This window comes from Chlorocebus sabaeus, chromosome 15 (genome assembly GCF_047675955.1).
Source record: "Chlorocebus sabaeus isolate Y175 chromosome 15, mChlSab1.0.hap1, whole genome shotgun sequence".
Classification (NCBI taxonomy): domain Eukaryota; kingdom Metazoa; phylum Chordata; class Mammalia; order Primates; family Cercopithecidae; genus Chlorocebus; species Chlorocebus sabaeus.
Window position 1 is genome coordinate 44896063 of NC_132918.1, and position 16564 is coordinate 44912626.

Here is a 16564-nt window from a genome sequence, read left to right on the forward strand (position 1 = left end):
CCTATAATCCCAGCATTTTGGGAGGCCAAGGCAGGCAGATCACCTGAGGTCAGGAGTTCAAGACCAGCCTGGCCAACATGGTGTGACCCCCCTCTACTATAAATACAACAATTAGCTGGGTGTGGTGGCGCATGCTTGTAGTCCCAGCTACTAAGGAGGCTGAGACAGGAGGATCACTTGTTGAACCCAGGAAGCAGAGGTTGCAGTGAGCTGAGATCACGCCACTGGCCTGAGTGACAGAGACTGACTCGAGAAAAAAAAAAGAAGTAGCATCAAAAGAAAAGACAGATACTGACATCGGGAGCCTTCCCCAAACACAATGTTTAGATGTGCTCTTCTCTCATCACCTTACAGAATGTATGCCAGTTGACAAACCCCACCTTTGCACATAGAGCTATCTGTCATCTTTTAAACACCTCTTCTGACTAGAAAGTCAAGGATAAGCAGACCATATGAGAGAAGCTTTCACATAAATATAGTGGCCAAAACAAATGAACTGAAGAAAACAGAGCACAGGCATGAAATTGAAGAAAACTATTAAAAAAACCACTCTATTATATTTGAAGAATTAAAAGACAGTGTATTCATAAAACTATAATGGACTGACATTTAAAGATGAACATTCAAAAGTAAGAAACAACTTCTAAAGTTTAAATTATGAAATAAAAATTTGAAAGTGACAGATAAATTTAAATAATATTCTAAATAGAATAAAAAGGCAAATAAATGAAAAATCAGAGAAGGTAAGGAAATTACAGGATCAATATAGGAGACAGAATAAAGAAAATGGAGTGGAAATTTTTTCAATACATGGTTCACTGAATACACAGAACAATGAATGACAGAAGATTTACCCCAAAATGCGTCATTATGTCACTGTGAATTTTAGAACACTGTGAATACAAAACGTTTTAGAGGGAGGGAGGGAGACAGAGAGAGAAGAGATACAGTTAGTAAACACAACCTTGATCAGAAGTCATTGTAACAATGAAACAATCTGAAATTCTGAAGGAAAGTGAAAACCAATCTAAAGTCTTATATTCACTGAAACTAGCATTTAACTTATAAGAGTGGAACAAGGAGATTTTTAGGCTTGAAAAGTTTCAAAACATTTACATTTCATGAACGTTTTCTCAGAAAGTTACTGGAGGATGTGTTCCACCAAAACAATGGAATGCATCGCAGGAATAAGGATCTACTAAAGGAGAGAGGCTAAGGGATTCCAATGATTACAATGACGAGAAATCCCATGGGAATTTCAGCTCCATCAATCCAGGTAGGAGAAGGACGAAGGTTTCCTCTAGGAGAGTCATCTCTAAGAAAAAAGAAAAAGAAATTGCTTGATGTGATTGACCACATTGGTTGAAGTTTTACAGCTTATCCCAAAGAATTAAAATGTAGTGATGGCACATAGAAAACTAAGTAACTGAATAAATAATTTAATGATAATTTATTACACAGTGAATAAATTTAAAAGGCAATTATTAATTCCAGGAAAAACAGAAAACATATAAGAAAGGAAATTAAATTATGGTAAATTACTTAGCTTACCAATAAATATTATTTATACAACCACAATCATGCAAACACTACATATTAATCTAACTAAAATTGTGACACACGTGCAGAAGATTGGCAATGGTATGTGTGTGAGTGTGAATGTGTGTATGTTTGTGTGTGTGTGTGTGTGTGAGGGGGAGAGGAAGACACAGAGAGAGAGAGAGATAAACAGAAAGAGACAGAGAGAGAAGACAGACTTCTACCAATCTACCATCTTCCTTGGCAGGCAGTCAACTAATAGGTAATGGACTATATTGGTTACCCAACCATTCATAATTCTTCCTTATGGAGCCTAAATTTTATTTAAGTTTCCAAATCAAACTGTCTCTTGTGTGATTCAGAGAAAGCTGACATCATCTATAGCTTTAGGGATAGATAGGAAGCTAAACATGAATGGCAATCATTTTCTTCTGGCATGGTTGGTTTAAAAATGGCCACATGACCTAATTCTGGCCAGTGACACAAGGGGATGTCTTCTGGGCAGTTTCTGGGTAAAGACAGAAATAAAAGCACTTCTTTTTCTTTTTCTGGGTAACTTCCTGTCAACATAATGCCCAGGACTTCTGCAAACATATAGCTACCAGTACAAGAACCATAGGAGGGCAGGGTCAATAACATCGGAGAGAAATAGAAGCAGAGACCTAATAGACTGTGCCTGGGGACTTCCCTGTCTCTGGACAACTTCATATGTGCACTAATAAGTTTTATTTAATTTCAGCCAAATCAAGAGGCTAAGAAACAGCCTAGGGTTTCATAGATGATAAGTGGCAAAATCAGGATTGGAACCCAGAGTGGCCTGAGTCAAAGACCTGAGGTCAACATAATGTCATACTGTTGTTGTTGAGCAATCTTTAAAGTATCCTCTTAAGAACAGAAATCAAATTTGTGATAGAGAAAGAAATTAGTGCATGTGAAAGTGGGGGGATGTGCCCTATTGTCAACAATAAAGACTACAAATAAACTCTAATAACTTACCTTCTACTGATTTATTCTCACAATAAAAAGTGGCATTTTTGGTTTTAGGTGGTTGCAGTATCAAAACTAATTATTTTCTTGACTATAAAATAATTATATAACTTTAATTACTTAATTATAGACCAATGTCAAATACATTTTAGCAATATCAACAACAAATAACAACAAACTATTACCATAAAAAGATAATTCAAATTATTATTTTATCTGGGACACTGCAATATATTCAAAATAATCCAGTTTCCCAAATTGAGAAAATTTATTTTTTCTTTAATACGTTTTAATGTAGATATATTACAGACTAAATCAAATTATAACAATTTATTATTTAGCACAGTGATTTGCTTTTGTATGTACATATTCAAAGAGAAAGCAGGATCTAATGCATTTTGAAAGCCGAAAGACAAAGAACAGTGTCTAGAATGTGGTCCTTGCACTAAAACTATTTGTTGAATGAAAAACTGTGCATCTACTTTAAGAAAACCAAGAGTGGAATAAAGATAAAAAGAGATTTTTGACTTTTGGGATTGATTTTGGCCAGTGTTGCTGTGTGGATACTAGTTGTATCATTTATTTATTTTGATTAGAAAATAAGTTATAATTATTGAAAAACTGAAGCATTCAAAGAAGGCATTAAAGTAGTTGATTTGATAATATTTCTCATTTCTTGAAATTTAAAATGTTTAGGGAAAAAATTTTTATTTAATAACCTGTTGTTCATAAAAGTATTTATCTTTTATTATAGCCAAAACCTTTTTCGGTAAATACTGATAATCCTTTGCACTTAAATAATGTTTTTAGGATAAAATTGGTGTCAATAGTCTCTGAATTCCAATTTTTAAGAATCATATTAACAGCCAGAAAAAAAAAAAGGGGGTGCCCATAGACATTAACAAAGTAACACTGCAACAGTAATTAAGAAAAATACTGTGGTTGAGGTAAAAGATAAATTAGAGGGCAGTAACCAAATGGTTACCTTTCAATACCAGAGTGGCATAATGTAATGTTAGAGAACTTTGCAAAATAAGATGTCTGCAGGGAGTTCACCCACCATTTCACATGCATTCAGCAAATGGGCTGCATGATCATTATAGTGATCTTCAAAAAGGATGAAGTGGCTCTGTGCATTGTGATCTGTGCCTATAATACAGAAAATTATACCTGATAGAAACCATCCCTTTTAGAAACCTGTTATGAAAAAATACGCTAAAGAAGACAACACTTATAATTCTAAGGTGCTGCAGTCAGACTGGGCATGGTGTGGCACACTGGCCAATGCCATGCTTTTCTCTATTGGTATATGCTTTAAAGTAAATTCTCCTTACTTTCAGTTCTATTGCAAAAATGTTTCCTTTTTGGGGGAAAAAAAGCCACAGAATGCATTACCCAGATTTTAAGAATGTAGATTAAGAATGCCATTTGTACCTTTATGCCATATTTCTGAAGAATATCCAATTCCCTAAGACCAAAGTTTTATAATTTTCTATGATTTTATCCTCTGTTCTTTATATAACATCTAATATTAGAGTTATTTACATCTTTAACAAAATAACATCTAATATTAGAGTTTTACAACTGTTTCTATTACATAATAGATCTCAGTATTTTCTTAGGTAGACTATACTTCAAGAGAGCATCCTTAGAGATCTCACCAAGTAGAATTATAATACAATTGTTTAACTGAAAGTTTCTGTTTGAATCAAACACTTGTGATCAATGTATGTTAATCTCATGTCTGTCATAAAAAGCTCTGCCAGAATAGGGAGGACCAGAACCAGCAGACTAAGAGCCATGGGCAGGACAGGTAAAGAAATACCTAATAGCAGATGGTAAGACAATGCAGGCAGGAGGCCTTGAAGAGGTTCAGGGGTTCAATTAAGTGACAGAACTCCATTTTCTGGAAAACTTAGAAGAAGATCAGGAAAGATCTCAGTCTGAGATGAATTAGGCAATCAGACAGGGATCGAAGATAGTGACTAAAATACTTGAACCAAGGTATATAAGGACATGCTTAATCATAGAGGAATAAAGTAACAATATCATTATCGGAAATTGAGAATAGCATACAATCAAAACTGACTCAGAAAGATTCAATTCCATGCTGAGCCCAAGAATTATTGCTCATAGACTCCTTGTATTCTCAATACTTACGGAAAGGATTGGTTTTAGATTCTAGGGGTAGGAAAAGAAGCCAGTCAAAATTTATGGGGGTCTAAAGCATTAGAGATCTTTTTAAAAAATTATATGAGTTACAAATATAAAATAAAACAAAGAAGTAAGTCCTCATTTAGAATAAGAAAAGAAAACCTAATAATTTAGAGAATCCTTGGAGCTCAGGCACCTTTTTTTCTAAGATTTCCCCAGGCAGTTTCTGAGAAGTGTTTTCTTAGTGATTGTTCCTGATTACAGTCTTGCTTCCCTTCCAGCCTAGCATATTGTACAACTCCTAGACACTCCTAACTCTCACAGGGACCTTTGCAAGTGAGGGGCATTGACATTTAAGCTTCAATAGTTCCAGGGTAAATCTACCTCTGGGCAGAGCAGACGTCAGAGAAAGGAGCTAAATGGTCCCAAGAAGCAGGAGAATGAGAGATTATAAAGGCAGAGAGTCTTTCAAAAAAAATCATTAGATACTACTGTTGAACAAGAAAATGCTGACGATACATGGTGATTAATCATAATTAATGCTAATCTGGTGTTAGCTATGCCAACAAGTATGTCATCTTGTGGAATTTTGGTCAAACATATTTGGAAGACTGAATGTGAATGCCACAATGATTGCTGACCCTGCTGGATGACTCACGGCCTAGACAGTTCTGCCCAATCGTTTTGACTAGTCACAAACATCTGCTAAAATCATCTTCAAAATACTTGTGTTTGCTGGCATTCTTTCCTATCCTGGCATGCTCTTCTTACTTTGAACTTGACTGAGTTTCATTTTACATCTGACATCATTTTGCTAGGTACAAGGGTTTCACAACTCATATCCACCTAAAGAAGATTCCAGATAAGCACATTAAGATGACTAAAACATAGAATAAGTGTTATTTAAAAAATATACTGAAAAGTGTCCTTATCCTCTCTTGAAGGCAAATAAGAAATGAAAGAAATAAAACACCTCAGAAAATAAAGCATGCTCATTTTCTCTGGGATAAATCACTGTTTTTGTTGCACCAGGAAACCTGTGTGACTTATGGTTAAACAGGTCATTTTAATGTTCAAGTCTAGCTCCTAGGAAATTCTTCCCCTTACTATTTGTGTTTGATTCTTTTTATTTCTAATTTCTTAATGTAGTTGGTCTCATACAGGCTTTGTTTGAAAGGATGTTCAGCCTTGAAAAAGTCACCTGGTAAATCATTCCTGTCAAATTACAGCTTAAAGAATTTAAAGGGAAAACTGCTGGGGCCCACAGACTATACTGCAGACCTCTCACACGTAAAGGGCAGCTTCAGATTTGTGGCAACTCAATCATCCTAAAATTAGAGAGGTCATCCCCTGACATCTGCAGCAGAGGCTTGATTCAGAATGAAGTCACAGCAAAAAAGCTCTGCTTCATGGTGTTCCCTAAGCCCTCATCTCCAGTTTGTATCTTATATGTGCTGTTGTTTCTGCTTCCATCTAAGTTCTGATCTTAAACTATGTTTCCCGACGCTACAATCAATGACTTCTCTGAGGCTTCCTCCTATTCCCCGGTCTCTCTCCTGTAAGACTTCTCCTATTTGTCTGAGTTTAACAGTCTCTTTTGCCGATTTCTTTTTTCCTGTTTCCTCAAAAGGGTCCGCCTTCTCTGAGTTTCAGCTCTTGGATGTCTGGTGGTTTTTCTTTGTCCTCTAATTCATTTAACATCCCCCTTCATCTGTACCTCCAGGGTTATTACACGAATTCCTGAAGCTTTACTTCTTATTCACTCCACAAATATTCATTGAATAAATATTCGTTGACTCCTTTTTCTCTCTTACGCCCGCATTCAAACATCAAATTTTGTTGGCTCTACATTCAAATCTATCTGGAAATTGACCTTCATTTACTGCTACTGACTTGCTTAAAGCCTCCGTCATCTCTCTCCTGGACCACTACATTATCCTTCAAGTTGGTCTACAGGTCTACAGGCTTTCTGCTTCATTTCTCCACTCACCCTCCCTTATCTTCCTCTAATGTGGCAGCTGTGGACTCTGTCATCCTTTTTAAATCCTACTTCAGATCATGTCACTGCTCTGCTTACAACCATCCAAAAGGCATTTCAATTCATCCAGGGTAAAGGACAAAGCTGTTACCAGGCTCTATCCTTATCACACTGTTTATCTGCTTGTCTCCGCCCTGCTTATCACCTCTCAGGCTTCATCTCCTACTATTCTTACCCATAGTCACTGAACACTCAATTGCCCTCTTGCCTCCTCACAACACTCCAGATATTTCTGGTCTCATGGTCCTTGCACTTCCTGTTTCTTCTGCCTGGAACGCAGGTCCCCTATACAGCATGGCCCCCTCTTTTCCTCACCACTTTCAGATCTTTGCTTAAGAATCGTCTTCTTAGTGGGGCTTTCCCAGGATCCCTTACTAAGGTTTCAGTATACCTCCCCTCCTTATTGATCCTTCCTAGTTACGTTTCCTGATTTACTTTCTTTCTACCACTTATTACCATGACATGTTTATCTCTGTTTCACCTGAAACTAAAGCACAACAGATTTTTGTGGTTTTTTTGTCACTAATAAATTTGTTTTTACCAACATCTATCTGGAACAATGCCTGAGATATAGCAGTCACGGAATTTTTTTTGAATGAATCAATGAATAAACAAATGTGCTACTATGGTACTTACTCTTCAATGATGAAAAATAATTGAATCCTGACCTTAATAGATAGACTGTCTAATAATAATGCCAAGAAAAGACCCTGTCACAAATGAGAGAGGTTTGCTTCAGAAGTTAGAAATCATGGAACAGGGACATCTCTACCCAGCCTGAGGTAGGGCAAGGTACCCCAGTTGGGCTTCCTGTAGGAGATGGCACTTCAGCTTGACAGATTTTAGCCCGATAAAGGAAGGAGGACAGGTTTTGTCACCCTTTTTTTTTTTTCTTTCTTTCTTTTTTTTTTTAGATATTGGGATAACATGAACAAAGGTACGGTTGCTGAGCAAATGCTGCTTCTCTCATTTCTCCTCAAATTTCCTTACCATTTCTGAGCATGTCACCTTGACTTCTTATGATCAAGAGTTATATCACTGGAGTGGCTGCTACCACAGCAGGTTGCGAATGCCTGGGAATTAATGAATGTCCCTCAGCCCTTAAGTCAATGACTGATAGGTGTTGGGAATATATATCCCAGTTCTCTGACCCATTGACCAAGATATTTTTGAGTGATATATATTATATCAATTTTGTGGGATTAAGCTCCAATTACCCACTGTGGTTGATTTAATTGGATATTTTCCCCTTCCTGTGTCATTTTAGTCTCACCTATCTTGTTTTCTCGAAACTCTCCACAAACTGCTAGTCACTGAATTTGGGCTCATGCTCGGGCTTCGGAGGAACCCAAATGATTCCCACCTAAACTTCAGAGAATTAAAGTGACAAAGTATTTGGTTTGCTTCAGGAGATAATAAAGCAAACTACATTGGTTGGGTCTAGTTTGGCATGAAGGGATCTGAATACTATGTTGGGGAATTTGTATTGTTTCCAAATCTCTTATGAAATCTGTTTCGGGATGAAGCAAGCAAAAGGACATGAGTATGATTCATCTAGTTGTGGTATATAGTGGTATTATACTGGTGGTAGGGAAAGTCTACAGGAAATGGCCTAGGATACACTCAAGAGTGCATTAATTAGTGAGGTAGTAGTGAGAACGGAAAGGAATAGATGAAGAGAGAACATAAAGCGGAAAAAATGACAAGATTTGGAGTCCAGCTCTGTGAGCTGGCGGGTGTAGGGGATAGGAAGAGAGAAGTAAAAATGTCTGAGGACATATGAGTTAGAGAGCAGTAGTATCAACAGAGATGAGGGAACTGAGTAGGATCTGGATTTGATGAGTTAAAAGACATATCGGGCCAGGCGTGGTGGCTCACGCCTGTAATCCCAACACTTTGGGAGGCCGAGGCAGGTGGATCACGAGGTCAGGAGATCAAGACCATCCTGGCTAACACGGTGAAACCCCATCTCTACTAAAAATACAAAAAAAATTAGCCGGGCCTGGTGGCAGGCACCTGTAGTCCCAGTTACTCCAGAGGTTGAGGCAGCAGAAAGGTGTGAATCCGAGAGGCGGAGCAAGCTTGCAGTGAGCAGAGATTGAACCACTACACTCCAGCCGGGGTGACAGAGCGTGACTCTGTTTCAAAAAAAAAAAAAAAAAAAAAAGACATATCGAGTTTGTGCCAATGGAACATCCAAGTAGAAATGTTCAGCAGATGGCTGGAAATATAAGAAAGCAGGAAGGATTTGGTTTCAGAATTGGGGCTCTTTCAGACTGTGTTAGAAGTGTCTAGGTATTTTGAAAATCCCAAAGAAACACTTGCTTTATACGAGTCTCACAGTACAGACGTTGTGACTCTTAACAGAGAAGGAAGAATGTCAAAGTAACCTGAAATTATTAGTGGACTTTTGGAGTTTAAACACACACACACACACACACACACACACACACCTGTGATGCAGAGAAGCCGTTAAGCATTCATGAGGGGAACGGGGGTTTGTGAGGGCAGGAAGCCAGGTTGTAGCTCTGCAAGTTCTTAAAGATACTGGAGAACCAAGGGAGCAAGAAGTCAAGTTCAAGGAGTTTGGCAATTGCAGGTTTGGCTTTCTGGAGACAGATTTGGCCAAAACACCAGCCACTCATAGCAGAGTCCTTGGACTCAGAGGACTGATGCTGTTTGCTTTGTGCCTAGTTTTATGAAGCTGTACTTGCCACACATGAAAGGCTGTCATTAAGGAATCCATCTTTTAGCTTTTTTTCCCCCCTTCAGACTAAATAAACCTTATTTTATTCTTCTCACAGGTCAAAGTTTCCATTTCTTTAATTATTTGTTACTCTTCTCAGAACTTTCTCCAGTTTTCCTCTTCTTTTAAAAAACTGAGACCAAACCTTCAAAACAGAGTAATAACTGGCTTAGTTGTGGGCACAGGAAGTGATTCTTTTTTAAAATGTCACATCCCAGGCAACATTTCTTTGCAAGTTTTCCACCTGTTTCTAGTGCTACCAAGATAAGATGAAAGCATTAAGTTCATGTTATCTTGATATGTTAATTTTAGACAAAATGTGATCATTATGGAATACATTTTTCCATAATTTTCGGTTTTAATTTCAAAGGCTCAGAGTTATAACAGGTGTTGTCTCAATTCTGTTTTTTTCTCATTTCACAAAAATTGAGGCAGGAGATTCCAGAATGGAAGCAGTTTGGTTCTCTTTCTCCTATAAGATAGCGTACGTCATTAAATGTATGCGGCAAAACTGTCAAGCTTTTTTCTTAATTGTTCATTTGCTCCCACTCATTCCAACAAATTAAACCCTTGGCTAGTTAAAATGTGAGAACATAAAAAAGGGAATTTTCTTAGACATCTGTCAAAAATGGAACGAGTGGCGGCCAAGGCTCAGGGACCTCCACCTCTCCGACCACGTCTTTAGGAGTAATTTTCCATGCGGACTGGAGGAAGATCTTGTAAGCACAGCCCTGGCATTACACACGTTGGACTCTGATTCCGCAGGATTTACAAGCCTCATTACTGGAAAGAGTCTAAGGCTCTCTTGGCACAAGCGGCGGAACAAGAAATGTTCACTGGACAATAAAACTTTCGGTTTATGGAGTAAAATAAAAGCACGGCCTTCGTTTTACAGGGTGATGAACCTGCCCCTGAATTAATGAGGGGCGATCCACTTCCATGGCTTAGAGTCTGGCAAGGTTCCATTCAGACAAGATTGCGGCAGATCTGCAGTCACTTCAGACTGGGTGGGGTATCCAAGTCCATAGAAGAGTAAATTCTCACCCTTAGCGGCTGTGGAAGCTACTGGGGCTGGGACAGCAGAGAAGAACCCAGACAGGAGCACCGCCCTCCCGCCAGATTCCCGGCGGCTCCTCCTCTCTCTCCCAAACCCACTCCCAAAGCTAAGGGCAGTCTTCCCCGTTCCAGGCAGAAGCGCTGCGTGAGTCTCCACACGTAGCCGCAGGCAGCTCCTTAAATAGCGTCCGAGCTGAGCAAACAGTCCAGACGTGGGGCCCAGGAGGGCGAGCGGAGGCGACCGCACCGGGCGCGCAGCGGCGGCGGGTCAGCGGGCGGCCAATAGCCAGGGCTCGGCCCGCCCCGTCGCCTCCCCTCGGGGAGCCTATAAGGCCACTGCAGGGCCCCGGGCGCCTGCTGCTCCGCGCCTCCGCCGACGACCTGACTCTGCTGCGTTACGCGCAGCTCACGCTGCCGGCCCCGCGCCTTGCCCACCCGCTCCCGCCCGCAATCGCTAGCCCAGGGCGGACCCGGGTGTCTGCGCTCTCGCGAGAAGTGCGGCGCTGCGGGGCCGTGGGCGCCTGAGCCCGCGCGGCCCTCGAGGGCCGAACATGGGGGTGCGCACGGTGAAGCCTCAGCTGCTGTTCCTGGCGCTCGTCCTCCACCCCTGGAACCCTTATCTGGGTGCAGACTCGGAGAAGCCCTCGAGCATCCCCACAGGTGAGCACCCTGCGGTGTGCCGCTGTCCCGCGAGGTTCGGCCGGCGGGGGGGCAGTTCATTCATCCACCAACCCTTCCGCGGGGCTGGCCAGGTGAGTAGTGGGGGCCTGTCCCTCCTCTCCAGGACCGCCGGGGTCTTCCCCAGAATTGTGGTTGGGCGGCGCTGGTCCCAGGGGAAGTGTAGGGCACCCGCCCTCGTTGACTCCTTGGAGTTCTCGGTGAACTCAGCTTGCCCGAATTGCCCTGCAGAACAAGTTGGAGTTTCCTTTTGGACTTGCATGTCATGGGCACATCACCTTTCCTGCAGCTCTCCTTTCTCTTTCCTCCTTTCTGAGAGTTGGCATGGATTTATCCGTGATGGACGAGGCAGTACTCCTTCTGTGACCTAAACGCGGGGCTTAGTGTACTTTCTAATTGATGGTGACACATTCCTTCCAGCACCCCAGGAAGCAGCCGGTAACACCTCCCTCTTGCCAAAAACAAGCTTGCTCAGAAACCTTAGTTGTTTTCAGTAAGGCTGCCTGGCTACCCGATACCTCCAGGCGGCAGCTTTCCTCCTTTGGGATCTGAAGGGGAAGCTGTGGATACACGGCTGCTCCCCTTACCTACCCTTTTCTTGAGCCCGGTGCTGTTTCTTGTTTTCAGAAGTTGGAACTGCAGCGAGAGTCTAGTCAAGTTCTTGTAAAACAAAACTTTTTACGTTTAGCCAGATTAAAGAGAGTTTCACAACGTTTGTCTAAACGTGCTTTGCTGCCTTTTGTGGTACATGAAAAATCCTTGGAGTTTTGCACATTTGTGCTCTTTGTGCTCAACTCTCTGAAATTAGATCTTGCATTTGAATGACCTTCTAATGTCCTTTTTTGTTGTTGTTAAGGCAATTTGGCACCTTTTTTTCTCCCAAGTTAATAGAGTGCTTTGCTGCTTGAACTTTTCTTAAGCCTAAGGACAGAAATTTCTATTTCAGAGTTACATTCAGAAAGTGACATTTGGTCTGCTGTCCAGCTCATCCATGTAGCAATAGTTTTGTTTTCATCTTTAAGTGTTTCAAATAACGTCAGCAGGCTGAACTGCCCATCTTTCTACAAAACAGTGCTTGCTTTGTTAGCTTGAGAAACTTCAGCATTCAGATGGATTTCTATCAGTTACAGGATGCTTTTCTTTCTGTTAGGTATATGTGACCATTTAAAATGGATTTCTGAACCCGCGTGATTCCTCTAAATTTGAACTAAACTTTTGCATAATTTAAAAATATTTCTTCTAGCATAATATCTAGAAAGTAGAAAGTAAGTGCCTTCAGCAAATTTGAAAGTAGAGGCAGAGACTTTTAAAAAGGAAAAACAAAACAAAACAAAAAGACTTCCCCAGAAAAATGTCTTTCTTTGTTGAAACACCCAAGGAAACTTTAATTGGGAAATAAAACAATCTCTAAGGACTTTGTTATATTTAGAGAGGCCTCTTTGGCCTTTGTATATTTTATTCCACTTGATTGCCAACACCCCTTACTTTTTAATAGAGGACCTCCCTTTGTAGCTGCCTTTATGTTTATAGTCAAAATCGACTTCCCTTCTCACTCTGGATTTTAAATTTCATGGAACTGGACAGTAAACTTTTAATGGATTGTGATATCAGAGAAAGAGAATTTTAGATATGAAAGTTTCCTCAGGAAAAGACCACATGAAACCCACTGTTTAAATCTGAGGACTGGTCACTTTTGGTAAGCAGGCGGGAATTCGGTTAGGATCGAAATGTGGGGAAATACTAATTTGTGATAGGTGAAGCCAGCACTAGTCAGTTCGGTTACAAATTTCAGTGTAGGTAGATGTTCTTGTAGGTTATGTGATAAACTAATAAATGTAGAGGTGAACTGCTTGATAAGGTGGACAGAATCACGGACTTTGGTCTATATCATTCTTTACATATTTCAACTGAAAATTACTGAATAGAAACCTATATGTTGACATAAATATCAAGATCTTCTAGAGGACCCTAAATTGTCTAGCTTAATAGTTCTTTAAGAAGAGTGCTTATCATCTCTAACCCTGTATATTTGTCAACATGTCCCAACTAACCAAGAAGAAATGGTTTAGATCACAATTTCTTGGCCCTATTGACATTTTGAGCCAGACACTTCTTTGCTTTGGGGAACTATGCTGTGCATCGACATTTAGCAGTACCCTTAACCTCTGTGCACTAGGTGCCAGTAGTATTCCCCTTCTAATCCGAGCACCAGAAAAAAAAAAAAGGCCAAATGTCCCCAGAGGGACAAAATTTTGCCCAGGGTTAAGAATCATGGGACTAGACAAATCTATTTGTATTTGAGGCAGTGTGGCATTATAGCGTTACTGAAATGATAACAGCAAATCATTTTTGAAAACAAATATTTATAGTGATTTTCAGTTTACCCACTGTAGTTGGGAATGTGAGACACATTCATCAATTTTTGGAGTGTAATTTTTCCTAGCTCTGGTGCTTTGTTGACCAGAGTTGAGAACTTAGCTTTTTGTTACATTTTTGAGAGTTCTGTGTGCTGTGTTGGTTCCTTTTGGTTGCCACTTCATTCTTAGCATGGAAAGACTAAATAAGATTTTGGTTAAAATAATCATTTTCTCTGAAAATAATGTATAGGAATTGTTACCTGAAAATCATATCCTTATGGGAACTTTCAGAGGCAGAACCTTCCTAATCAGTGCCAGTAAATCAGGTTCATACCCTGATTTATCTTTCCTGCCTTTTCTGCCTTCTAGATGGAATAAGGAGAAGGTGGACGTATTCCTGCCAAGTCTTTGCCGTCAGGTCTCTAGACGTGAATCAAATTTGTGTGTGTTTTCTAAGGCACCTTACTATTCTATGATCCAAATTGGGCAGAAACCAAGTTTTGGGCAAAAATAAAGGAAATAGTTTCAAATGTTTCTGTCAAGACCAGTATTTTTCTACAACATTCATTCATTTATAAACTCTCTAATTTACTGTGGTACATTCAAGGAAAAAAGGAAAGATTTGTCCCTATCTACTGATGCAAACCAGCAATTTACGGGGTGGAGAGGAAAAGAGCAAGGGCCTGGAGAAACCTCTGGAAGAGAGAGGGTCTTGTCCTCTGTACTTTCTGTATTCTGTGCTTCAGCCACACAGAATGGCATATCATCCATAAACAGACTGTGCCTTTTATTTCACATGAAAGCAGACATATAAAACAACTCTAGAGAATGTGAAGACAAGAAATGAAAATTAAATTGAGCTACACTTTTCTATCCATCGCATGGGACAAAGCATCTTAAAATAAACTCTGATTGTACCAAATGTCAGGATGGGAATTGACCGTTGGTGGAAGCACAGTGTTTTTGGAGAACAATTTAATAATGTCTACTGGAATTGAGAATCCACATGTCCTGTAATCCTAGATATGTACATGAATAGCTGTCTCAAATTTCTGTTCCTTTTTAGTTTTTTGAAATCCTGTTTATTGTTGAAGTCTAGCTCCTAGGAAATTCTTCCCTTTGCTGTTTTTGTTTGGTTCTTTTTATTTGTAACTTAATGTGGTTGGTTTATACATATCATATTTACTTTGTACTGTAGGTCCTTATGTTTAATACATTATAAACTCTTTAAAATGAAGGGCTGAGTTTTATTCATTTTTATGCTCTTCAGGGTCTACACTGTACTTTTGCCACAGACATTCTCAGGTTTTGTTTACTAAGTTTCTGGCCTGTTCTGAGAATTATGAAAAGTAGCATGCAATCAATGAGGTTGCTAGTTTCTCCTTCCCCCAGAACTTTATCCGAATGCACTGAGCTTCCTTTCTCTGCTTGGGAACCCATACGCTACATGATTTAACAGCTTAAAAGTGCAGTATCTGTTGCCTTGTTTCTGAACCATGTTTGGCAACCCTTCTCCACAGGTTATATTTCTCCCTCTACCTGCTTTACTCAATACAAAGTGGCAGCTGCACTATTACTTTCAGGTAGTTGGGTGCCATAATTTTTTTTACTGGTGGTGAAATGGAGATCTGGAATGGTTGCGTAACTTGCACAAGCTCACGTGGCTGGAAAACAGTAGAAGAGGAGGCTGTGCCCCTTCTTCAGGCTGTGCTTGTCTTTCCTGACCTCTTAATTGTTCTCTTGGACTTCTGGGACCTTTGGGAAAGAAACAGAAACTGGCCATCAGTGACTTAGAGAAAGAAAAGGAAAGCTTTGCTAAAAGGGAAAAGACATAATTTGCAGGTTACATAAAAGGAGGAGAAAGAGTAGGCACAGGCTGAAGGAAAACTGGGCCTTAGGCAAGAGTGACAAATTATGGCCCATAGGCCAAATCTAGCAGACCCCTGTGTTTGTGTGGTCTGTGAACTAACAGTGATGTTTACATTTTTAAATGGTTGAAAAATATCAAAAGGAGAATAATATACTCTGAAACATGAAAATTATATGAAATTAAAGTTTTATTGGCTCTCAGCCAAATTCTTTTGTTTACATATTGTCTGGCTGCTTTGGTGCTACAAGGCAGAGCTGAATAGTAGTTACAGAGACTGTGAGGCCTGCAAAGTCTGAAATATTTACTAGCTGGTCCTATACAGAAAACTTTGCCGAACCTTGCCTTAGGAGATGACGTTCCCACTTAAGCTGTGGCTCATGCCGATCTGCTGCTCTGTGGGAAGGAGCTGGCTTCTGGACAGTAGCAGCTGGCTCTGGGCATTTCAGAGACCTGTTTTTCATTTTAGAATTTGCCAGTGATTCCTATGGTGTTTTGCATTCAAACATAGAGCTTCTCTGTTACATCTTTTTAAACACAGCACTTGAAGCTAACAAGACATGTTCTTTGGTGTAAATAGTGTTCTCATGATAAAAAATGATTAAAATACTGATGGCTAGTTGGAAAGGAGATGCAAATTTCTTCTTCAGAGCTTGTGTATATTCTAGAAATTTCTTCTTGAAACTTGGTTATGAATTTGTGGCTGAGCTCCTGGGAGGAAATAGTTAGCATGTTGATCAAAGAGTATTTTTATTTTTCTTTAATCATTGCTATAAATTAGGCTTAACTGAGAATTTGGTGGCTTTTAAAGTGACATATTCTTTTTAATTTACGTTTTACTCATTTGCTTTTGCTGTAGAATGCTTGCCTCACCAAACTAAACTGAAGATAACTAATTTTCTTTCTTTCTTTCTTTTCTTTTTTTTTTTGAGACTGAGTCTTGCTCTGTCGTCCAGGCCGGAGTGCAGTGGTATGATCTCGGCCACTGCAACCTCTGCCTCCCGGGTTCAAGCAATTGTCTGCCTCAGCCTCCTGAGAAGCTGGAATTATAGGCGCACGCTACCATGCCAGGCTAATTTTTGTATTTTTTTAAGTAGAGATGGGGTTTCACCATTTTGGCTAGGCTGGTCTTGAACTCCTGA

At 39.9% G+C, this 16564-nt stretch overlaps 1 protein-coding gene across 3 annotated transcripts in view; it reads left to right on the forward strand.

Moving 5' to 3' along the window:
* Positions 1 to 10872: 10872 nt before the first annotated feature.
* The window catches only part of PLOD2 (procollagen-lysine,2-oxoglutarate 5-dioxygenase 2), a 92046-nt gene continuing 86354 nt past the window's right edge, over positions 10873 to 16564 (forward strand). The window contains exon 1 of one of the 3 annotated variants that reach the window (XM_008008830.3): positions 10873 to 11180. In XM_008008830.3, coding sequence (XP_008007021.2) covers positions 11072 to 11180 — 109 coding nt within the window. In that variant the 5' untranslated portion in view covers positions 10873 to 11071. The other 2 variants (XM_008008829.3, XM_008008826.3) reach the window with 2 other exon arrangements.